This window comes from Saccostrea cucullata, unplaced genomic scaffold, assembly GCF_032062105.1.
Source record: "Saccostrea cucullata isolate Sc308-1 unplaced genomic scaffold, CSIRO_AGI_Scuc_v1 ctg799, whole genome shotgun sequence".
In the NCBI taxonomy this organism is placed as follows: Eukaryota; Metazoa; Mollusca; class Bivalvia; order Ostreida; family Ostreidae; genus Saccostrea; species Saccostrea cuccullata.
Genome location: NW_026918155.1, coordinates 105,285 through 130,867, shown reverse-complemented (window position 1 = coordinate 130,867; position 25,583 = coordinate 105,285). Strand labels below are relative to the sequence as shown.

The 25,583-nt window shown below is 33.8% G+C and overlaps 2 protein-coding genes across 2 annotated transcripts; one reads left to right on the top strand and one right to left on the bottom strand.

Moving 5' to 3' along the window:
- Positions 1–4,050: 4,050 nt before the first annotated feature.
- LOC134258316 (E3 ubiquitin-protein ligase MSL2-like) lies at positions 4,051–4,983 on the bottom strand. Its single transcript, XM_062740845.1, has one exon. It carries the CDS (start codon positions 4,981–4,983, stop codon positions 4,051–4,053), a length of 933 nt encoding a protein of 310 aa, XP_062596829.1.
- Positions 4,984–5,033: 50 nt separating this feature from the next.
- Positions 5,034–24,753, top strand: LOC134258365 (GATOR2 complex protein WDR24-like). The gene is given in 18 exon segments (XM_062740894.1): positions 5,034–5,103; positions 8,320–8,424; positions 9,125–9,241; positions 9,427–9,504; positions 10,319–10,428; positions 10,810–10,935; positions 12,109–12,243; positions 13,959–14,157; positions 16,226–16,405; positions 17,318–17,424; positions 18,955–19,071; positions 20,290–20,353; positions 21,114–21,179; positions 21,837–21,967; positions 22,270–22,530; positions 22,936–23,038; positions 23,636–23,828; positions 24,340–24,753. Coding segments are annotated over 18 exon segments (2,298 nt in total). The 3' UTR covers positions 24,476–24,753.
- The last annotated feature ends 830 nt before the right edge of the window (positions 24,754–25,583 follow it).

The window sequence follows — 25,583 nt, the reverse complement described above, 5'->3', positions numbered from 1 at the left end:
TTTCACTTCCCTAAATTAATATTTTTATTAATACTTTTCCTAAGTATTAAGAATGTGTCAGTGATCACACACATCCAAAATTTTGAAGTTTTAATATCTTTTAGATGAAATAAGATTTTTAATATATTTTCATGTGAAAAGCTATTACAATATAGAAGTCGCAATCTAATACAGAAACAAGATGTGTTTGTTAAACACTATGTGCCCTGTGGCAACAAAGTTCAAAAAAGATATTTTAAGCACATAGGTCACAGTCAAGGTCACAAGGTCATTGACCTTGGTGTCATTTGAAAGAACTTCATTCGTGGAGTATACATGTACATACCAAATATGAAGTCTCTATCTCTCAGGGTTCAAAAGTTATGGCAAAAGTTCGAAAAAGCTATTTGTAGCATATACATTGTAGATCACAGTCAAGATCACAATGTCAATGACCTTGGTGTTATTTAAAAGAACTTAATTAGTGAAGAATGCATACCAAATATGAAGTCTCTATCTCCTACGGTTCAAAAGTTATGGCGAAGTTTGAAAAAGCTATTTTTAGCATATAGGTCACAATCAAGGTCACAGTCATTGACCTTGGTGTCATTTGAAAGAATTTTATTATTGGAGTATGCATACCAAATATGAAGTCTCTATCTCTTATAGTTCAAAAGTTATTGCAAAGGATAAAGTTGACAACAGACACACACAGATAAACAGATTTTGACAGCCCTGGATAACTTAACATACTGTTTTTGATTTTACGTAATCATATATATATACAAAGAAGGAAAGGGAAATGCCCGAATTTACACAGGGTCGATAGGAAATATTTCGTATTTCATAGAAAAAAGAATGTAGCCAATTAAATTATAACTAGAAATCATACTACAATAAATATTCTTTAGTAAAACAGAAACCTACTTTTTATAGCGTTTAAGTTGGGTAATACAACTCGATATCCCGTTGTGTCATCGATGTACTTTGGTCGTCCACTTTTAAAACGAGGCAAAATTCGCACATTTTCTCCAGTTTTGAAGTCTTTCAGCGGATGGAAAACACAAAGTTATGGCGTTCACGAAAATCATCTTTTTTTTGTTAATTGCAATTAAAAGGTACACAATCAATACGGTCACAAGAGTCATTGACCTTGGTGTCATTTTGGAAAAAATTTGGTAAAAGGCTAGCGTGATATGGTCAGATCCTATTATATATGCACCATTGACCAATCACATCTCTTATGCGTTAAATATTGGATGCAATGTTTAGCGAATTTAGTGGACGAAAACTACATCACTTGCATGACAGAATATCGGATCTGCAAAACACGACTTACACGATTCTTAAATGACCGTGATGGTATTTTTATTAAAGAGTGATGATTACTGAATGATCCCAGACGTTATTTCACTAACTGCAAGGTATTTTATTGAAAACACGAGTCATTTCCGAGATTGACCCAGTGTAAATTCGAGTTACGTTGTTTCAAAGGTATACATATGGTGATTACGTAAAATCAAATACAGTATGTTACAGGCCCCTGTGCCCTGGATCTATCGATCCAAGCACATAAATATTACCTTCAAATCTGCGTATATGCACCTTTAAACAAAGGGAGTCAAGACTATACAGTGAAAAAAGTCTTCAAGACATCATCATGCTTTATTATTTGAACATCAAATGAGGAAGTGCTACAAACATGGATTAACTTTACATTATATCACTGAAATGTTTTTAATAATAATGAATAAAATATATTTTAAAAAATAAAATATATTTTTTAAAAAAAATGTTTTTTTATAATTGACAAAGAGCCCGCTTTGTTCATATTTTTGAGAATAAAAAATTGACATGTACATGATGCAATATGAATTAAAATATTTGAAGGCATGGAGGGAACATTTAAACTTTTTTGAAATTCCTGTAAATTTATGTTAACAAGAACAAAACTACATCATAACAGAGAATTGGTCATGTGCTGCAGTTTCAATTTGCATGTGTCTGGTTTCTACATATTTTAGCGTGTTATTTTTAGATTTCAGGTCAATTGAAACAAAATCTAAGTCTTTATATGTACATGCTAAAAGGTAATTAACAAAAATTGAAATTCCTGTTCAGAAATGGATTTGACTCAGTTTATTTGTAATAAATATGAAACTCATGAATGCAGTTCGTGTCTGTGAATATTCTGAACAACGGACATGATGGATATTGCAAAATGTGTACATCAAGACTGCATAAACACAAAAGCAGTTTTCACATGAACTAAAACTCAATATTTCACAAGTTCTGTAAATGTACATTACAAAGACACAATAACTCACTAATATTCAACATTCAAATAACACTACATGTTCATACTTTTCTAAAAGAAAAACTAAAACAAGAGGTCTATGGGCCACATTGCTCATCTAAGCACATGGTCTAGGTAAAAACACAAATCAGCTCGGGGGGTGGGGGGGCTTGCATATTATACTTTTTCAGGATACCACCATATCATTATAATATAGCATACATGTATAACTTTGCTGTTCTTGAAAAGAAAATTTTTTAAAGATTTTTTCCTACATATTACTTTGTAAAAAAGTGATCTCAAACTGTGGCTCCTCCAGACCCCCAACCCCAAACCCAACCTGGGTGGTGATGGGATTTGAAAAAAAAAAAAAGAATCTTCACTGCATGCGTATGCCTACAAGTCAATTTGGCTGGAGAAGATTTTTTTGTCCAATATATTCTTATGTAAGACTTTGATCCCTCATTGTGGCACTGGGGGGTCATGAATCTGAGTATTAACCACCTGAGGATGCTTCCATAAGTTCCATATAAAAAATCACTAATCACGAATTTGCTGTTCTTCAGAAATTTTTTAAATATATTTCAGTACATATTCCTATGTAAAAATTGATCCCACATTGTGTCTCCACCCTACCCCAAGGATTTCTGATTTGAACAATCTTGAATTTATATACACAATCTGAGGATGTTTCCATATAAATATCCCTAAACATGCCGCGGTTCATTATATAAACAAACTTCAACTGGACTTAGACTACCAATACCTAAAGATGCTTCCATTTTAATACAACCAAACATGGCTCTGCTGTTCTTTAGAAAGAGATTTTTAAAGATTTTTCCTATATATTCCTATGTAAATCTTTGATCGTTCATTGTGGCCCCACCCTTCCCCAAGGGTCACAATTTTGACAAACTTGAATCTACACCACCTGAGGATGATTCCACGTGAGATCCATCATTACTGGGCCAGTGGTTCTTGAGAAGATGATTTTAAATAGATGCTATTAATTTTCAAAAATTCATAATTATATCCCCTTGGAAGAGAGCTTGGCCCTTCATTTGAACAAACTTGAATCCCAATTACCCAAGGATACTTTGTAACAAGTTTGGTTGATTCAGAAATTGGCCCAGTGGTGCTTAAGAAGAAGATGAAAATGTGAAAAGTTCACGACGACAACCCCAACGACAGACAATGGACAAATTTCGATCAGAAAAGCTCACTGAAGGCTCAGGTGAGCTCAAAAGTATAAAAAATTCTTTTCACAATGAGACCATTCAGAAGGTTCAAATGGTAATTAGGGCATATTTATATGTACATGATATGAATGCAATATCTAATTTAGTAAAATACTACCTCCTTTTCACACAATACACAATACATCTCTTTTATAGCATGTATGCCTTGTTTCAAAAAACAGTTTTACTCGGATGAATTTTAAAACACAGTTTGAATATGTTTCTTCAATTTATATTACATGACATGTGTTCAATTCTATATAATATGTAGACTTCTCAAAATTAATCATAATAGTAACATTATTAATATTAAGTTCTCATTCCACATGCACAAGACCTGAAGACCACACTAAAATAAATCCAAGAATTATTTACTTTAAAAGCCATATATTAACAAAAATAAAATTTATTCTTTTGCCCTGACATGCCAGATACATAATTTTTTTTTTCATTTATTTTTTATTACTCTAGCAATAAATTAATAAATACTTAAGTTTCACTTTAATTATCACAATAGATTAGAGGACATGATTACTGTTACACAACACAGATATTTTCATTTTGAGAAACTTGTGTGTCCACAGATGAAGAAGAATCAGAAATATTATTGTTGTTAGATAAGATTTCAGAATTAGTTGCGGTAGCTTTCCTAGGATTCCTACAGCCGCGGCATTTACAGTTGATGCAAGGTAGTTTCTTGATGTAACATGGACATCTTTGTCCTAGACAAGTCAATCTGCTATTTGTTCCACCTCTGCCACACTTACAGATTTTAACATCACTTGGATTATTTGAATGTTTTGATTTTTTCATTGACAGTTCCACGATAGGAGTAGAAGAGATCCTCAGGTTACCTCCCTTTGGTCCAATGCAATTTACTTCAAGTAATCTGTGTTCTAATAATTTTGTATTTTGGAAAGCTTCAAATGATAAAACTGGTTCTTTCTTTCTTTTAAGTGAATTATTGTCTTGTTCACTAGGACTTGGTAACTTACAAACATCAATAAGTTCTTCTGATGTCGTCGGTGACAGTTCATGTGATTCAACGTCAACATTTATTTCAAGTTCTTTGTCTATTTCTTGAGATTTTTCCAAAACAGGAGGAGAGAGATTATCTTCCTGTTCACTAGTTGTTTCTGACGTAGAGGGCAGGGGTCGTACAAGATCTACCTTTGGTAAATCTGAAGATTTCTTCACACTCGGTGACAATTGACTGTGTAATAACACTGGTGGTAGTGGGATAGGTGAGCACATTTTGAAATCATCCTCGAATCTTAAACCATCTTCAATTATCCGGACTAAATTATCATTTTCCCCATTCAGAGTATTTTCCCTTAGAGCTGTCATGATTGGTGAACTATGAATGAAATGACAAATCCTTTTAAATCCAAGAATAACAATCCGTAACTGTGTATTTTCTACAAAACCATCGTATTTCTTGCACCAGCTGCACTGAGGTTTCAGTTTCATCTTGCCACCAATGCAATCTTTACATACGAAGTGTTGACAGTTCTTATGTGATGGTGAATGGGGGTTGAGTGCGAGGTTTCTACACACATAACAACCCAGTGATTGTCTTAGGTAGGGGAGGTAGCGATACAGATCCACCCAAGTCTCGCGATCGGTGAAACGTGCCGACATGACATACCGACAGGTGGCTACATAAACGCTTATAGGATTCATTCCTTTTTAAAATCAGCCAATAAACAAATCTGAGATGGAATATAACGTCAATTTTGGGAGAAGTTGGTTTACTTCCAAGTGCGCCATCTGTATATCATCATTTTCCGTGACGTCAACAAAATATGTGCACAATCAAAAAAGTAACTCGTTCAAAAATATTCAACCTGCTTTCAAAAATCCTCATAAATACGTATTTTGAACGCAGGTACAAATACTTTAAAGTAAAAACACGTTTTATAATTTGTACATCGCATGTTTGATATTAGATTAGCACTCAAAGTATAACATTCATTATTGTTATTTTCAGTACGAATAAGTTAAAGAAAGAGATGTCCAGCATCTTCGAAAATGAAAGTAAATTTATTCAGGTTATGTTGACAATTTTTTGTCTGGACGGAGATAACAGATGTTTAAAATCTTAAGACAGGTGTTTCTTTATGTTTTTTTTTCAAATACATATAATTATATTTGTTTTAAAATATTTTATATGACACACCGAGAGAAAAAACATTCTTTTCTTTAACCATGTTACATTCAGGCACATGAGCATGATGAGATGAAATATTCATGTACAGTAATTCATTGATGTTTTTAACATCTATACTCATTTTTAGTTCTGCTAATAATTTACATGAACTTCATTTTTTCCCAATGAAGTGGTATTGATCTGTGGCCTTACATGGGATTTACTCTGATTTAGGGAAGAAGTGGAAATTTACATGTTTTGAAGAAGTGTATCTTTATTAAATGATTTTATCATTCATAGCAGCATTTCATATAAGAAGTTTATTATACCCCCCGCAAACGAAGTTTGGGGGGGTATATAGGAATCACCTTGTCCGTCTGTCCGTCTGTCCGTCTGTCCGTCTGTCCGTCTGTCCGTCCGTCCGTCTGTCCGTCTGTCTGTGCATTCGTGTCCGGTCCATATCTTTCTTACAGAGGGACATTAGAATCTACTACTCCACACTAAGATTGCTCATGACCTAAGGGTGTGTCATGACCTTGACCCAAGGTCATTCGGGGAAGTTGAAGGTCACTGGAAGAAAATTTTCATAATTCGTGTCCGGTCCATATCTTTCTTATGGGTAAACACGGTAGGTTCTCATTTCACACAAAGATTGCCCATGACCCAAGGGTGTGTCATGACCTTGATCCAAGGTCATTTGGGAAAGTTCAAGGTCACTGGAAGAAAATTTTCATAAATCATGTTTGATACATATCTTTTATAGATAAACTTGGTAAACACAAAGATTTACATGTTTTGAAGAAATGTAATCTTTATTGAATGATTTTCTCAGTCTTCATAGCAGCATTTCATATAAGAAGTTTATTGTGTTCAGATTTAACAAGAGAAAAAAATCAATGAAAGTGTCAAACAGACATTCTTAGACTGATGAAATCAGCCTCACTCAATCATCATAAAGTTAACAATGTCACAAAGGTTTTTGGGGTGAATCAATTCAATTCAGTAAAAATGTTTTATGTGTGAAATTTGTGGAATTTCATGGGAAATCATGCATAGCATAGAATGTTTTTTAAACATTTATCTTTGACCATATAGATAAATCATTTTAATAAGTAAAACTTCTGTTTACATGTTTATCTGTTGCATGTAAAGCTGTATTACATGATAACTATGAATTATATATGATGCAGAAGACTACAGTGGATATGAGAGAGGGCAATCCATATAAAAAGTGAGGGATGAATGTTGTCCACAATGTCTCTCGTGTGGTCCACGACAGAGGTAAAACTTTTATCTCGTAATTTTCTACTAGTAACAGTATCTACCTCTTGTCTAGTGTATTCCAGTACTGCAAAAATTACAGATTGATTAAGGCATTGTTTTTTGTTACTAGTTTTTGAATCATTCTCTCAGTTGACTTTGTGCTTAATTCCTGCATGTCACAAACAACGATGTATTTAAGGTACAGTACTATAATCTTTTCATTTCCAGTCAAATTCCTCTACAGAAGATAACTAACATGGTATTTGTGCATGAAGATGCTCACTGTTTACTAAGTTTACAATTTGGATAAAATGAGTATATGTATGTATTTTGTGTGTTTGGTTTGTTTTAATATTGATGTATTAGTTTAATTATTTTAATTATTTGGTAACCGTTAATTTAACGGTTCGTAAGCTGTTTTGAAAATCAACATTAACGGTCGCATCAAATTTTTGCTGCAATCCACGCATTTTGTTTGTTGTTTACATCTTATTTTGTTGAATTTTGGTACATGAAATACGTCACGGAGCATTGTGTTTTTGCGTCTCTCTATTATGACGTCACAATAAAAAAGCTTTCATTCGTTACATTCTTTTCTGTTTTACTGCTTCAAACATTTCAGTGCATTAGCCAATTAATGTTCAACATGATTATTACAAATAAAAATTAAACATTTCTAGAAAATGTGTTTTAACTCTCTGTTTTGAATTTGAAGCTCATCATTTTTGCTGCAGTGCTGTTAAATAATTATTACTTAACTTTCCACTTTTATTTTACATGTGTATACTGAAATAAATGTAAAATTCTAGAAAAACAAGTTTGTATGTTTTTGCTGCAATTATTAATTACATGTTTCTTTTCTGTTTTCAGTTTTTTCCCCCAAAACATTTCATCTGAACTGCATGTAGTTTTTCATATTTGATCATGTAATTAATGTTCATAATGGTTCCCTGATTAATGATTATATAAAATCCAATATAAAAATATAAACTAAATCATTCTATGAAAATGTGTTTTAAGGAATATCATTCCCAATGTTCATTCAGTTCGTATAGTAGAACTACCCGGTAACTTGAGTTTTAAGAAGTTTCTCTTAATAGCCCGAAAGTATTGAAGTTTTCTAAATATATGCAATCAGCCATGTTAAATAATTATTACATAATTTGCACCACTAACTATACTCCTGCACTTTTATTTTACATGTGTATACTGAAATAAATGTAAAATTCTAGAAAAACAAGTTCGTATGTTTTTGCTTTTTTCATGAATTCATCATTTTCACTGATATCCCAAATGAAAAATACAGGAACTAACTTCATGAAATCTAAACCTCATGTAAAGTTTATGCATATACAGGATTGTTTTAGTCTTAAGAACCATTTCATTATTTCCAGTTTCTCCTAACCCATTGAGAACATTGTGTGTAAACTGTGAAGGAGCCATTAATGCCTTGGACACGAGCAAGGATAACTCACAAGTGGTAGTGGCTGGTAGAAATGGTAGGTCCCTATTTTAATGGTGTTTAGAACAATTTTATACACACCACTTAATTAATGACAGCTAAGATAATTCACAAGTGGTAGTGGCAGGTAGAAATGGTAGGTCGCTATTTTAATGGTATTTAGCATGATTTTATACACACCACTTAATGGCAGCTAAGATAACGTAAAAGTGGTGGTTGGGAGAAAGGGTAGGTTTGTCACATGTATTTCTGAACACACCACTTAATGACAGGATCGACAACTTACAAGTGGTTTTGATGGTACATAGTTCATAATTCTAATGATGAATAGCATGATTCTTTACATACAACTTAATGACAGGATAATTTACAAGTGGTAATGGCAGGGGAAAATGGTAAATATTTCATTTTTCCAGTGCTGTATAGCTTGACTATTCACACACCACTTAATGCCAGTTGTTTTAAAGTCTTTCAAGCTGCAGTACCTGCAGCCTGAAATTTTTGTGAGTTCTTTATTCACAACACTCACTGAGTCACTGTAGTTCTCTGATAAACCTGTATATTTTTCTGTAGCTGTGCAAAAAAAAGGCCATTTAAACAAGAAAATTTTTTTAAATTAAAGTTCTGTAAATGTGACATGTTACTCTAATGGATTTATTTTGCTTTTTTATAAAATTGTAAAAAAGTCTTCAAAAAGTATAGATTTTAGTGAATCATGCACAACATTTTTATTTCAGTATTCAAGATCTATAATATTGAAGAAGATAAATTTGAAGAAAAGTTGAACCTCAGGGTGGGAAAAAATCTCAATTTAAATTTTAGCTCTACTGATGTGGCATGGAATCATATTGAAGGTATGTTTAAAATTAGGAGAGTTAATAGATGTTTAACTTAATTATACTTACTGTGCAGAAATCAATAGTATTATTAATATTATATGGAGCTCTTCTTCTAAGGGAGATAAATATTATAATAAACTAAAAATGGCCAAAACCACCCAGCCCTCTTAATGGCATGTACCGTTAATATGTATTTTTAGATCACTATCTAGCGTCTGCTGCAACCAATGGTTCTGTGGTTCTCTGGGATTTAAATCGTCATTCTCACTCTAAGCAAGGTAGGTGTGTAGTCATAGCAACTGGATTAATATATACATGTACATGTAAAGAGCTGTCTTAAGGTCTCAAATGCATAAAATTTCTGTTCCATCAGGGAATTTTATGTATTGGATGCTGAGAAGTCTTGTACATATACTGTTGAAGTACTTTTAACCATGTGGTATTAATTTACGCTATGTACGCGTTCACAAATTATCCGCGGAAATTTGTCCAGGCGTACTTAATATGAATGTAAGGCATTTAGTGACAGTCTAAGAAATCTGCATAATTTTCTACCAGGGGAGGATTAAACAGAAATTGAGATTCCACGGAATTATGACCCTGTGGAAAAAACTACATCTACAGTAATTGTTTCTGGAATTATTTAGAACTAGACTTTTAAATTTTTTTAGAGTATAAGTATATGATATTTATATAATTGGCACGTATTTTATGCTGTATACTGTAACCTGAAGCAGTCATCAGTCTGAAGGTTCTTGATTCCCTTAGTATGCATGAGTATAGGAAGACACTACTGCATCACTAGAAGAGCTAGCTCTCAAGTGGGATAGTATAAATTCCCTGCATTTTGTCCACTTCAGTACCAATAAATTTCATGACTCTTCATTCACAAGTAATCCTGACTTGAAAGGTCAAATAAGAAGTTCTTTTCGCTAGTTACATGTAGTATTTTCAGATATAGAATTCTTTTTATATGATTGATATACACCATCAGTATCTCTGTATGACTTGACCTTTGAATGAATATAAAATCATGAAATATGTTTCATGTATTGAACAAATATAAAATTTCTGATTACCACTGTTTTGTAGAGTATGTCTTCCAAGGCCACCACACACGGACGGTAAATCGGGTTCGTTTTCACGAGAATGACGCTCACCTTTTACTCAGCGGATCTCAGGATGGAAGCATGCATATATTTGTAAGAATTAATTACCTGGTCATATACCGGTATATTTGTAAGAATTAATTACCTGGTCATATACCGGTATATTTGTAAGAATTAATTACCTATAGTCACATATATTTGTAAGAATTAATTACCTGGTCACACATATTTGTAAGAATTAATTACTTGGTCACATATGTTTGTAAGAATTAATTACCTGGTCACATATATTTGTAAGATTTGAAAAACATTTTTTTTGTAAGATTTGAATAACATTTATTTGTAAGATTTAATCTATAGCGGAAGAAGCATTGAAAAATATATTTTCAAGCTTAAAGTTGTTTAGTTATATTGTCTGACTGTGGTCTTTTCACTATTTCTGACCTTTTCATTATTATTTTTTTTCCGTAACAGGATCTGCGTAAGCATGTTTCCAGCAGTGTGTTTAAGTCGGGAAATAGTATCAGAGATGTGCAGTGGTGTCCTCCACGCTTCAATGACTTCTTCTTTGCAGCAGCTGATGAGAGTGGTAATGTACATGTAAGTTTTGGTGACGAAATAAAAGTGTGTAAATCTTGGCGGGGATAAATCTGAAAATTTGTTAAAGTTTCTCTTTGTGTGTCAGACTCTATGTTGAACTGAATTATTGAGTGAAGGTAAATTCATTAAGCATGACATGAAGTTTTTGTAAGCTTGTGTTGCTAAATTCTTATTTTAGTTTTGTAAAAGTATGGTTTACAGCTACCATGAGCTAATAGTGTCCTTAGACCTGAACCTGACCACTCTGTAAATATATATACTAGAATGAATTCAACATTTGAAACATAATTGGTAGTAAGCATCGCTTGATGCATCATCTATTCATGCTTGTTGGGATACTTTGGAGATGCCCTACCTAAACAGCTTTTGACTTGTGACAGGGAGATCAAATGCAGCATAAAGCTAAACACAGGCCTTCTAGCCTCTAGATTTCTATTATGCAATTTCCATTCGCTTAGATTTCTAGTGAACAAATTATTTATTATTCTTGCAATATGTAGTACTTTTACTACTCAATTACTCAGTTTAAATTCACTTAAGGTCAAGATCTAGTAAATGACTTTAGAATAAATTTTCAGTGCTAAATCCATTGTGACGTCATAATCACTTTCAACTTTCTTTTTCCTGTACTTTACGGCTCTAATAGAATTATGTAGAAAATAAAGTATTTTCATTGGAATTCAATTTGAAATCACATGAAAAGTAGTCCCGATACCTATCTTAAATTTAACATTATTTTAAAGTAGAGACTAAGAACATACAAATGACAGTTTTCTGAAAAACTGTAGGCAATCTGGATACATTTTCTTCGTCTGATATGGAAAAAACTCTCATTTTCAATACTGGTTTTCTTAATTTTTCATTGAAAATGACAGTTTTAAATAAGGTTTTTCATCTTGTTTTGCTACAAATTATGCCCCAAAACACCTATTTTGACCAAGCTAATGTTATAAAGCATCATTAAAGAAATTGATTTCTTAAATTTGAAAAATCTGTAGGCACCTTCCATTTACTAGATCTTGACCTTAAACGTTGTTATGAAAAAATGAGCTTTATTATGACCATTCATTTGATCTGAGCTTCATTATGACCATTCATTTGATCTGGGACTTTGCCATATAGTTAATAATTATTAAGTTGAGCTTTGTTATCCTTTGTTAACTCTTGTCTTAGATGTGGGACATGCGACGGCCTGATAGGCCGGAGAAACAAATCACTGCAGCTCACAATGGCCCTGTCTTCACCATAGATTGGCACCCCGAGGAGAGGAACTTGTTTGCTACTGGAGGTCGAGATAAGACAATCAAAGTAAGAATTGTAAATTTCTTTACTTTTAAAAAAATACAGTTATCTCGAATTCAGTCCAGTCGAAAAAAAAAAAAAAAACACTTTCAAGATATCTGAGGATTTGAGATATTGAGGGTAAAATATTTAAAGAATAAGTGTTTGGGACTTTGAAATCACTTCAACATATCTATGGTATTCAAGATATCAGTGTTTGAGATACCAAAGTTTAACTGTATACAGTAAAACTCGGTTATAACGAAGTCGGGACCTGTGAAATCACTTCGCTGTATCTGTAATTCGTTTTATCCGTAGTCAGAAAATAGCTCTACAGAGCTAATGTTCTTTGTTGATGTACCCGACTTTAAATAAATATTATCTTATCTTTTATCTTAAAGAACTCGTTAAATTTATATAGCTGGGGATCCAAGATAACTTCGCTATATCTGTAAATTCGCAATATCCCTGTTCGTACTAAACGAGTTTTACTGTATGTTTAATTTCGTTAAGCACAACAGCCAACAGGTAAAGAATACTGTAAATCAACTTTTATTTGCGACGACTTTATTTTGCGAATAATGGGGTAAACTAGTTTGCGACAATTAATTTTCCCGATTAAGCCTTTCTTGAATCTGTTGATAATATAGACACAGCGGCTTTTAGGACCGGTTCATGGCGAGAAATATTCGCGATATCAATGCTCCCGCACACACGTACCGAAAATATCTCACACGCAAATAAAAGTTGGTATACCAATGTTTACAGTATTCACTGAAATGGGTACCGCTGAAATTTATATATATAGAGGATATCTATATTGTATGATTTGATTTTGGCTTTATCCAACGAGTTGAAATGGTGTATATATTCGTGTGGCTTGCCGAGCGAATATACACCATTTCAATGAAATGGATAAAGCCAATATCAAATCAAACAATTATAGATGTACTATTTATCTCATACGATTTTCGTTTTTACAAAACTTTGAGACTTCCCCTGTAAAACTAAATGAATGATTTTTATTCAAATTGATGAAGTATAACTTGATGACATTGCACCGTTGATTTTTACATGCCTCGAAAGAAAGTAGATCGTCTTCAAAATTTAGAAATTTTGCCATCTGTGTCTTTGAAAACATTATGTGACAATTGCTGGATCTTTACATAAAGCGAACTTCTGACTAAAAGTTGTAAGGACCGATGGATCATGAAAATTAACGATTTGTACGGTACCAGTTCAAAACGTGCTAACGTTAGACAAGGCTACTTGTAGATTCATTGTTGATCCATGGTAAGGTACACCTACATTACTAAGTAGGCATAAGAAGTATAATATACAAAAGCATTGTTGAAGATGTTAAAGGAATCTTAATTATAACAACAACTTAACTGCTAGGCTTTACTTTCTCCGAAGACGATTTAAAGGAAGGGGGGGGGGGGGGTAACATCCGTCTTCAAGTAGCCAGTACAGCTCCTGTACCTTGATAAAATAAGATACTTCGTTGACATATACAAGTCTTTTTCTTGCTTTTAACAACATTATTGCTCTTTATCATTGATTTTATAAGGGCAAGGATTTTTACAAATAAAAGTTTCAATAAAATAAAATCTTGAAGCGAGGGATCATGTCAAAACCGAAAGTGCTATTGATATAGCATCTACTCGTGGATAAAGCATAGATTTATCCAATGGGCTGTATCATCCACTTGTATGAGATAAAAACCTAGGTTTTCTTTACAGGTTTGGGATTTCCCTAAAACTCAGGTGGTGCATCAGATTCACACGTTGGCATCTGTCGCTAGGATAAGGTGGCGTCCCCAGCGACGTCACTTTATTGCCAGTTGCTCCTTTGTGGTGGATTTTTCTGTCAGTGTGTGGGACATCAATAGACCCTATGTACCATTTGCTTCATTTGACAAACACACAGATGTTGCTACAGGTACTGTTCTTTTTGTTTTATTGATTTTGACCCTAATAAATAATATTCATCACATGACCACTTTCGTTTTTATCAATGATTATTATTATCTTTATTCCAGTTGGGAATTATATCATATTTTTGTTTAAATTTCAATCTCTACATTTGTCTTCATATCATTTAATGTTAAAAAGGTAAAACATATTAATCTACCATGAATTTATTTTATCAAGTTTACAAAGAAGTGAAATAAGTAAAATAAACTAATTTAAGTCATTTAATATGTCTTGAATGCATATGATTTTACCCATCCTGGTAAATAGAATAAGATTTATCTACATAATTATATATTCAATCAGTTTGTCTGGTACTATTCTAATAGTTTAAATTCTGACCATTAATTTGAAATATATTGATAGAGTGAGTAATCTACATATATTTACATCCACTGAATATTTTTTTTAGCTCACCTGAGCCGAAGGCTCAAGTGAGCTTTTCTGATCACATTTTGTCCGGCGTCCATCTGTCCGTCTGTCTGTCTGTCCGTCTGTCTGTCTGTCTGTCTGTAAACTTTTCACATTTTCGACTTCTTCTCAAGAACCACTGGGCCAATTTCAACCAAACTTGCCACAAAGCATCCTTGGGTGAAGGGGATTCAAGTTTGTTCAAATGAAGGGCCACGCCCTCATTCAAGGGGAGATAATTGGGAATTAATGAAAATTTGGTGGCATGTTTTAAAAATCTTCTTCTCAAGAACCACTGTGCCAGGAAAGATGAAACTTATGGGGTAACATCCTCAGGTAGTGTAGATTCAAGTTTGTACAAATCATGACCCCCAGGGGTAGGGCGGGGCCAAAATGTCCGACCAAAATTTTACATAGAAATATGTAGGAAAATTCTTTAAAAATCTTCTTCTCAAGAATGACAGAGCCATAATTCACCAAATTTATATGGAAGCATCCTTAGGTAGTGAAGATTCAAGTTTGTTCAAATCATGACCCACGGGGGAAGGGCGGGGCCAAAATGGCCGACCAAAGTTTTACATAAAAATATATAGGAAAATTCTTTAAAAATCTTGTTCTCAAGAATGACAAAGCCATAATTCATCAAATTTATATGGAAGCATCCTCAGGTAGTGAAGATTCAAGTTTGTTCAAATCATGACCCACGGGGTTAGGGCGGGGCCAAAATGGCCGACCAAAGTTTTACATAGAAATATATAGGAAAATTCTTTAAAAATCTTGTTCTCAAGAATGACAAAGCCATAATTCATCAAATTTATATGGAAGTATCCTCAGGTAGTGAAGATTCAAGTTTGTTCAAATCATGACCCCCGGGGGTGGGGCGGGGCCAAAATGGCTGACCAAAGTTTTACATAGAAATTAATGGGAAAATTCTTTAAAAATCTTCTTCTCAAGAATGACAAAGCCATTATTCATCATATTTATATGGAAGCATCTTCAGGTAGTGTAGATTCAAATTTGTTCAAATCATGACCCCAGGGGGTAGGGCGGGGCCAAAATGGCCGACCAAAGTTTTACATAGAAATATATGGGAAAATTCTTTGAAGAATAGCAAATCCATGATTGATCATGGGATTACTTTTGGAATTCAACTTTTCAATAATAAACCAATTTCTACTTTTTCTAAGCTACAGTACTCAGGTGAGCAATGTGGCCCATGGGCCTCTTGTCTTTAATTCTTATGAAGACCAACATTTTTAATTTGACTTTGAATGTTTTTCATACAGATGTAAAGATAAAAAATAAAATGTCTTTCTTTGGTTGTTAGTAGGGTATTAACGTCGAAGCTATTGCAGGAAAAAATTACATAACCCGCTTAAACCGGTTATGTATTTTTTTCTGCAACAGCTGCAACATTAATTTCCATTCTAACATCCAAAGAACGATTTTTATGTCCCCTTTTAAAGAAGGGAGTGCATATTGTTTTGCTGCCATCAGTCTGTCGGTCGGTCTTACAAGTTTCCCCTCATTTTCTTCACAACTGTTGCACAAACTGAAATGAAATTTGGTGTACAGATTTATCATTATAAGAATGTCTAGTTTCATTTAAATTTTTACCCTGGCAGGTATTATCTGGAGGAAAGATGACCCGCATGTGCTTTACAGCTGTAGTCGAGACACGTATCTGTATCAGCACGTGTTTAAAGATGCCAAGAGGCCGGCAGATGACCTAGTTCCCGCGGGGTTGGACATGAGTATACACGGAGATATTTCTTACGCTACCTTAGAAAAACCGGATCTAACAGGTTAGAGTGGGATTAAATTCTGTGAATGTTATGATATTCACTTTGAGAGAAGCATAAATATTCATTTTTAGTTTCAAGATTGGTACCGTTAGAGTTACTTCCCATTCATAATGAGAGCTTATTGTATAGATATTGATAATATCACAATGTTACACTCAAAGAAAGTTCTCATTTAGCAAGCAATTTTTTTCTTTTCAGGGAGTAAAATTAATTTGCAAAAGAAAAATTACTCTTAAAATATTGATCTTAAAAAACAAACCCTTTCTATGGCATGCCAAATTCAGAAAAATTAGCTAAACCTAGTTTCACAATTGATAAACTAGGTTTATTGACTGTAAACTATAGTTTACAAACCGTAAACTATAGTTAACGATTCGTTAAGTATAGTTTTCATCTGTAAAACTATATTTACGGTTGTTAACTATAGTTTACGAATGCTAATCTAAGTTTATCTGTCTGTAATAAAACATTAACAATAGATTTTGTTGATAAACATACTCTTAGATTCACGTCTGTAAACTATAATTTACGAACGTTAACTATAGTTAAGAGTTGTAAACCATAGTTTATAAATCGTATCAGATAATCTATGTTTTGCAATCACAAATGATTGTTTTCGGTGTTAAGTATAGTTTACAGTTGTGAAACATAGATTATCGCGTTAACTATAGTTTACAGATGTAAAATATAGATTAACTTCGTTAACTATAGTTAACAGTCCGTAAACTATAGTTTACAACCGATAAATCTAGTTTATTGACTGTGAAACTATGATTAGCTCATTTTTGTGAATTTGGCGTGCCATACCTTTCATATTTTTACAGTGAACAAAGATTTTCACTGTCTTGGACATGTTTACTTTTAGGATTAATTTATTGTAGAAAGAACTTAATACTTCACATTTTTTTTCAGTGCGATCTGGAAGATTCTTTACGACAACCAAGAAAGATGTGTCAAAAAATGAAGAGTTTCTTGCCTACAAAAACAGTACCATGTTTGTGATTACTAAACCCTCAAAGGTAAGATATACTTACATGTCCCTGTAATAACGTTAACATTACAGATATTTTATTGTTTTTTATAGAGATTTTGTGGAACATGCAGTTTTGTCTATATACACATGTAGTAAAGTGCATGTCAAAGGTTTACTGTAAAAAACCTAGTAGATATACATGTGCCGTAGCATCTTCATTTTACCATTAATGTAAATCTCTGTTACAGAACTGTATGGGATATATTTTTAGCTCACCTGAGCCGAAGGCTCAAGTGAGCTTTTCTGATCACATTTTGTCCGTCGTCCGTCCATCTGTCCGTCTGTAAACTTTTCACATTTTCCACTTCTCAAGAACCACTGGGCCAATTTTGACCAAACTTGGTACAAAGCATCCTTGGGTGTAGGGGAATTTAAATTGTTAAAATAAAGGGCCAAGTCCCCTCACAAGGGGAGATAATCAAGAAAAGACAAAAATAGGGTGGGGTCAGTAAAAAATCTTCTTCTCAAGAACCATTGGGCCAGTAAAGCTGAAACTTATGTGGAAGCATCCTGGGGTAGTGTAGATTCTAAATTGTAAAAATCATGACCCCCAGGGGAAGGGCGGGGCCACAATGGAGAATCAAAGTTTTACATAGAAATATATAGGAAAAATCTTTGAAAATCTTCTTCTCAAGAACCACTGGGCAAGAAAAGCTGAAACTTATGTGGAAGCATCCTGGGGTAGTGTAGATTCTAAATTGTTCAAATCATGACCCCCAGGGGTTGGGCGGGGCCACAATGGGGAATCAAAGTTTTACATAGAAATATATAGGAAAAATCTTTGAAAATCTTCTTCTCAAGAACCACTGGGTCAGAAAAGCTGAAACTTATGTGGAAGCATCCTGGTATAGTGTAGATACTAAATTGTTCAAATCATGACCCCCTTGGAAGGGCAGGGCCACAATGGGGAATCAAAATTTTACATAGAAATATATAGGAAAAATCTTTGAAAATCTTCTTCTCAAGATCCACTGGGCCAGAAAAGCTGAAACTTATGTGCACATGGAAGGATCCTGGGGTAGTGTAGATTTCAAAATGTCTAAATTATGATTAGTGGGGTAGGGTGGGGATGCATTATGTATTACAAGGGGGAAATCTGGTAAAGAACAGAATGGTGAAAGCTTCTCAGGTGAGCGATGTGGCCCATGGGCTTCTTGTTTAACACTTGCATTTGTGATGAATTATGAATGTTAATTATCTAGTTGGAGGTTGATTTACAGTTGCACAATAGTGATCAATTTAAACCTCACATTTTTTTCTTCCATATGAATAAATTTTTCAACCAATTTGTTTTGTTGATTTTCCATGTACATTTCATTTTAATTCATTTTCAAAGTATTTTTTATACCTTTTGACCATTAATTTCTTACTTCTTATTTGATGTTCATTGGGTACTTATTAGATTCACTCTCATTTACATACAATGTACATGTATTAACATTAAGCATTTTTCAGTGCACTACTTTTGAGGTGCAAATGTCTAATTTGATATACATCTGTATTATATTATTATAAGTGTTTATCGATGGAGTACTTTGTGGACTGTGCCAGGAATTACCAAGTGTGTGGGGCCCCCCTACAGGAGATGTGTGAAAACAATGCACAGCTTGCAGAAAGATATGACAATCGACAGGTACAGGACCGTACAGCCACAAAATAAAATTCTATCTAAAAAACTGTAATCAAAATCAAATTTTTTAATAGTTCTTACATGTATAAATCACAACAATTCTAGCAATATGCATGTGTAGCTGGTTAGTTGTACAAGTTTCAAATGTGTGTCATGTATTTGTATGGTGGAAATTGCTCCAGAACTTTATTTCAATAAATGCATATTGGAAATATATGCTTATACAGTGTAAAAAAAAAGTGTGTAACTACATGTATATATATACATCTACTCGGAAGTTAGATGTATATATATAGTTACACATATAAAATATCAGCTTTCAAAGTATATGTATAGTGTACATGTATCTGACAGTAAAGAAAAGAAAGACTATATGGACCCAGCTGTTTTTAGCTCACCTCGACGAAGTCAAGATGAGCTTATGCTATACCATCGGCATCGGCGTCCCAGTTAAAGTTTTAGGAGCAGGTCCATTCCCAAGTCACTATAAGCCCTACTCAGCCCAAACTTGCATGGATGATGCATCTAGGGATGGACACTACCAGACTTGCTTCGGATGCTGGATCTGACCTACATTTTCATTCCCAAGTAACTACATGTATAAGACCTACCTGAACCAAACTTGCATGGAGGATGCATCTAGGGATGGACACTACCAGACTTGCTTCGGATGCTGGATCTGACCTTCATTTTCTAGATGAGTGACCAGGTTAAAGTTTTTGGAGCAGGTCCATTCCCAAGTCACTATAAGCCCTACCCAGACCAAACTTGCATGGATGATGCATCTAGGGATGGACACTACCAGACTTGCTTCGGATGCTGGATCTTGACCTACATTTTCCAGATGAGTGACCAGGTTAAAGTTTTTTGAACAGGTCCATTCCCAAATAACTAGAAGCCCTACCCAGACCAAACGTGCATGGATGATGCATCTAGGGATGGACACAACCAAACTTGCTTCGGATGCTGGATCTGACCTACATTTTCTAGATGAGTGACCAGGTTAAAGTTTTTGGAACAGATTAATCTCTAATAAAGTTAAAGACCTATTTAAACTGAACTTGCTTGAATATTGTTGTCAGGATAAATACTAAATGTTAAGAAAATATGATGTGAGATTTGCATTACTTAAACTGATAACATTCGTCGAGGTGAGCTTCGTAATGTTTGATTACCTATGTTTTTATGAGAATTTCTTTTATTCTATTGATTCGATTTAAGGTGGCCCAGAGTTGGAGAATTTTAAAAGTGATGTTTGCTTCATCAACAGAATCAACACAAAGAGGCAAGATTGTCATGAATCGCTCAGAAAATTAAATTGATAAAATTAATTAACATCAAACATTCATTATGCATGAAAATATACTATCCTTTACATTTTGTTGCTGTGACAATATGATACCTAAATCAAAAACATTTTTACATATATAGTTGGAATGTCTACAACAACAAGAAGAGATGCACCACAGGAACCACTATCAGGTATCAACATATAAAGTATTACTGTATACAGGGTTATTTTCACCCCATTGTATTTTCACCCTTTCACACCTGGACACAATTTTGCCTTGTTTTGAATTCGCCCAGTTACAATACTGTTTAAGAAATCATGCTGTGTATTCTTAAATCGCCCCGTTTTAAATTCGCCCGCCTGTGGGTAGGGCGAAAGGGGAGAAATTAAGACGGAGGCGAAAATTTCCCTGTATACATTGTTAATCTCAGCCTGCAATAGGTTTACTGTAGACGTACTATTTTCCAGGGGGTCATAATTCCGCGGAATCTCTATTTTTCTTTAATCCACGGGTAGAAAGTTACGGGATTTCTAAGACTCTCACTATATTTCTTACAAGTATTTCACAGACAATTTGTGATTGCGTACATGGCATAAATTAATACCACGCAGAGAAAAGTACTTCTACAGTATTTTGATATAATTTTTTTTAAGGCTAAGTGTATACCACTTCAGTCTACGTCCCACTCCAGTATTGTGTTACCATAGGGGGCATAGTGTTTCACAAACTCATCTTGTTTAATTTATTTCACAGAAACAGCCACTCCAACCAATGAGATTAGCAATGGAGATGTGGATGATTCCTCAAACTTTGGTTCAGGTATATTATTATATAGAAAAAGAAAAAAAAACATGGTAAAGGGAAATCTTTTTGAATTGTTAAAGGGAAAAATATTGGTTCATTTTGATAATCAATTACTGTATAGGTGATTAATTATACGGGTTGTAATTTTCACGTTTTTCTCTTCTTTGGTACAATCACAGTTTCTTGAATTCGCGGATTGGTATATATTAAAAGTTTCCTCCCTTATCTATACCTATTGAAAACTTATTCACTGTTTCTTGAATTCACGGATTCATTAACACCGTGAATATAGCAAATATTAACACCGCGAGTTATTTTCCCCCTATACAGTATTTTAATTCTTTGTCCTCATTTTATAGATCTGTAAAATCATATTTTTATGGAATCAAATTTTCGGGCTTTGAGGAAAAAGTTTTTGTTTGTGGGGATTTGATTTTGTGGATGAAGAATTGTTGAGTAGTTATGTATGTAACAAATTTCACATTTCATGGTGGACATGAATTCATGGGTCTCTTCATACCTCAAAATCAATTAACCCCCATGAAAATGTGTAATTTCACACTAAGCAAAATGTCAAAAGCAAGGTACATGTATAGTCATATATATCATTCTACACCTGTTACACAGATTGTCGTAGAAGCGTACCAGTATATTTGTTGTTTTATTGACCAGATGAGGAGGATTATAAGAAAGAGAACCTGACAAACATCGCCAGAGGACAGATAATCCCCGAGGAGTGGGATATACTGTTTGCTGACGGCGATCAAGATATCATTCCCTACAATAACATGGATGGATTGCAGGTCAGAAATTGATGCAAATTTCTTGTACAAAATAGATGGAGGAAAAAGTTAATTTTTAAATATTTGAAGGATAATTTATTATCTTTTCTTCTCATCAAAAGTTATTGTCTTTATATTTTGATATTAAAAATTTCATCCTCGGACTGGATGTTTTGTCATGGCTTTGGCAGAGTTACATCCCTTGCAGTTAGATTCTTTATTTTCTTTATTTTCATTGCTTAGCCATTGTCTTTGGATATAATGTGTAGAATGATAATATGAAGCAGAAATATGCCTTTATTTTATTAAATTCTCGGTTTTAGGAATGGTCCTTGCAACGTGAAGCCTTCCAGCCGCGACATGAAATCAAGGACCACGGAACTCCGCTGGACTCCATACAGAATGGTCATGATTCTCCGACAATTAGCGCTAATGAGAGCGAGAACAACAATCTCAGTGTCCCCCTCCCCGGGGGGAGTAATAAGGAAGAGGAGGTGCTGGGATTGTTCGGGAATACCCTTGAACTTCCCGAGTTTCGCTTTTCTGATTTCATCTCCAAGATGCTGCACCATTATGCTGAGCAGGTAAGTGGTGATGATGCCTTCGAAGGAAATATGCAAATTAGTGGACGCATTTGAGTTAATTTGACAATAAGCAAAGTAAACCCAACAAAGATTTTAGTACATTTACGGACTCTGACGTCACAATGGTTTTTGAATTGTGATGAAGTTAAATAAAGTGGGATCCTATATAAAACCAGTGTAAAACATTGGTTGTGAATTAAACATGGGATAAAAAGGATCTTTTATGATATGTAGCTGGATATGACTTTTATCCAACTCATCTTGTGTTTTCATCCTCACCCTGGGTTTAAAAAACCCACACAATTCATTTGATAAAATTTATATCCAACTACAGATTATGGGACATCCTAAATTTAACACATGGTATAAGACACCTGATTAAACTTGTTTCTACTTTGACTCCAGGGAGATGTGCAGACAGCTGTTTGTATACTGATTGTCCTGGGACCTAAATACCGACCTCAGATTGAACCCGAAGTTCAAGAAAACTGGTTCTTGTCTTATTTAGGTATGTACATAATATTTGCATACACCTGTACATATGTACCTGTACATGTGTATGCAAATATGATGTCCTTTTAAGGTTAAAGTAAACCCATCTGACAAATGTTATATTTTTGTGCAATGATTCATGTGGTGTATTAAAATGCACATAAGTAAGAGTGAAAAGTATACAGTTTTCATACACTTTACATGATACATCTAGAAATACTGTAAAAGCAGTAAATTTCATTAGGGATCATATTTGATGTATTTCGTTGTGAACAAGTATCAACAAAATTAAATCCCTCACAATATTTCAATAGGATTATTTTTACTGAATAGGATAATTAACTTTTGAATTGACGAAATTTAATGCCCACAAAACCGTTTAAGATAACTAACGGGTAATCAGTGAAATTTGATCCCCACGAAAAAGTACTTGTAAGACTAAATCTCTGTTTGCACTTAAAAGTTGTTGAACATATTTCTTTATTTGCATTAAAGTAAATTAAAAGCATTGATTTTTTTTTACAGTTTACTTTGTACGCTAATTTATTCTGTGAATTAATGTTCCTTGACTTGGTTTTTATTTATCAATGTTAATTTACATTGTTAATTTCAGATCTGCTGGCCAGATTTCAATTATGGACAAAAGCGAATACGATAATTAAACTGAGTCACCTTCCACAGGTGAACCTGTTAAACCAGCAATCCACGCGTATCCATGTCAACTGTCACCGCTGTAACCGACCGCTACAACGAGTGGGCTGGCTGTGTGACAGATGTAAACTCGTCATCAACAACTGCACAATATGGTAGGCTCTTCAGAAAAGTCTATAGTTATACAGTATTATAGAGTCACTTTTGCCCATTTTATTTTCACCCTTAGTATGAACACCTTTGCCCCGTTTTTAATTTGCCCAGTTATTGTTCTGTTTCACAAATTATACTGTGTTCTCTGAATTCAGCCCATGTTAAATTCACCCACCTGTGAGTAGGCTGAAAGGGATGAAAAACAAAATAGTGGCAAAAAATTTCCCTGTTTACAGTGCATGTTGGTTTCGGTTAACTCAAAGACTAGGCTGTTTTGTTGCCTAAATATTCATACCCCCCCCCCAAAAAAAAAAAAAAATCAGAATTTTATGTGTGATAGATGGGAAAAATGCCTTAAAATCAAGTTTTCAAATAAAAACATACCTTTTCCTTTGAAATGCGCTCTGTTAACCCATGTGAGGATTTTTAAAGAATTATATTTACACATCTTTAACATGTATTCCATTATTATTGAACAATTCTTTTTAAAGTTTGATAATTCTGTTTTTGCAGTCATTTACCCGTGAAGGGCCTCTTCATCTGGTGTCAAGGTTGTTCACATGGGGGTCACCTCAATCACATGAAAGAGTGGTTTAGTCTCAATAGACAATGTCCAACAGGCTGCGGTCACTTGTGTGAGTTCACGTGACATGTGTGGGGGTATAGTGGTCAGTTTTAGCTCATGTGTAAGTCCCCATTTCATACTGGGTGTATTTATGCTAATAGGTACAGTAAAACTTGCCTTAAATCAGGACACCACTGATTCCAAAGAAATTGGCTGGATAAAGCAATATTCTGGATTAGACAACATTAAAAACAATTGAATTACTGTAGATTCCTTATTTTTTGCGAGTACTTATTATTGCGAATGGACTCCTCAGCGTCAAATCGCGAAAAAAATAATTTGCGAATGGACAGTCAATGAAGAGATTTGCCTTTATTTTAATGGTGCTGAAATCTATTTAATAAATAGATTTCAGCACCATTAAAATAAAGGCAAATGATTTTAATCTGCGTTTGGAGTTTTTCACGAAATTACGTGGTAATTGATTCCTTGTGGATATTGAGGAATCTACAGTAACTGCAACAGACCAAAGTTTGTTTTGAACATATTTTATTGTTAAGATGTTACAACAAAAGGATTGGACACAAGTACTTAATACTTAGAACGTCCTCTCCAAAGTTAACACCATATTAGACCAGATGTGGGATTTCACAACATCCTGATGAGACAAGTTTTACTGTATTTTATTTTTACATGACATGAATGAGATTGAAAAGTGTGGATGTTAATTTTTTTTAGTTTCTTCCAAAGTATTATGATGTGTTCAATTTGTTTTTGAGGAAATTGGCAAGAGAGTGCATGAGGGGTTTGTTGTAAATCAGAACTGTGTTTGATATATCATTTAATTACAGGGTGTATAAAAAACATAGATTTTTTCATGAAATAGTATGATTTACTAAACATAATGCATTAAGACACATTCCTTAAATATCTGGTTTATATATGTCTTTGAAACATACTAAATTCTTTACAAGGGTTATTCAATCTTGATTTCTAATCTGTTTTCAAAATTACTTAAAAAAATAAAGACCTTGATTTTAATACATGTATCTACAACTCAATTGATATTATTCATAGATATCTTAATGCATAAGTACCTGAAAACTTTTTTTTCTGTTTTTTGTGAGGAATTTTGCTTAATTAAAAGCAATATTTCAATCACAATTTATTGGGAAAAAAATTATTTTATGAG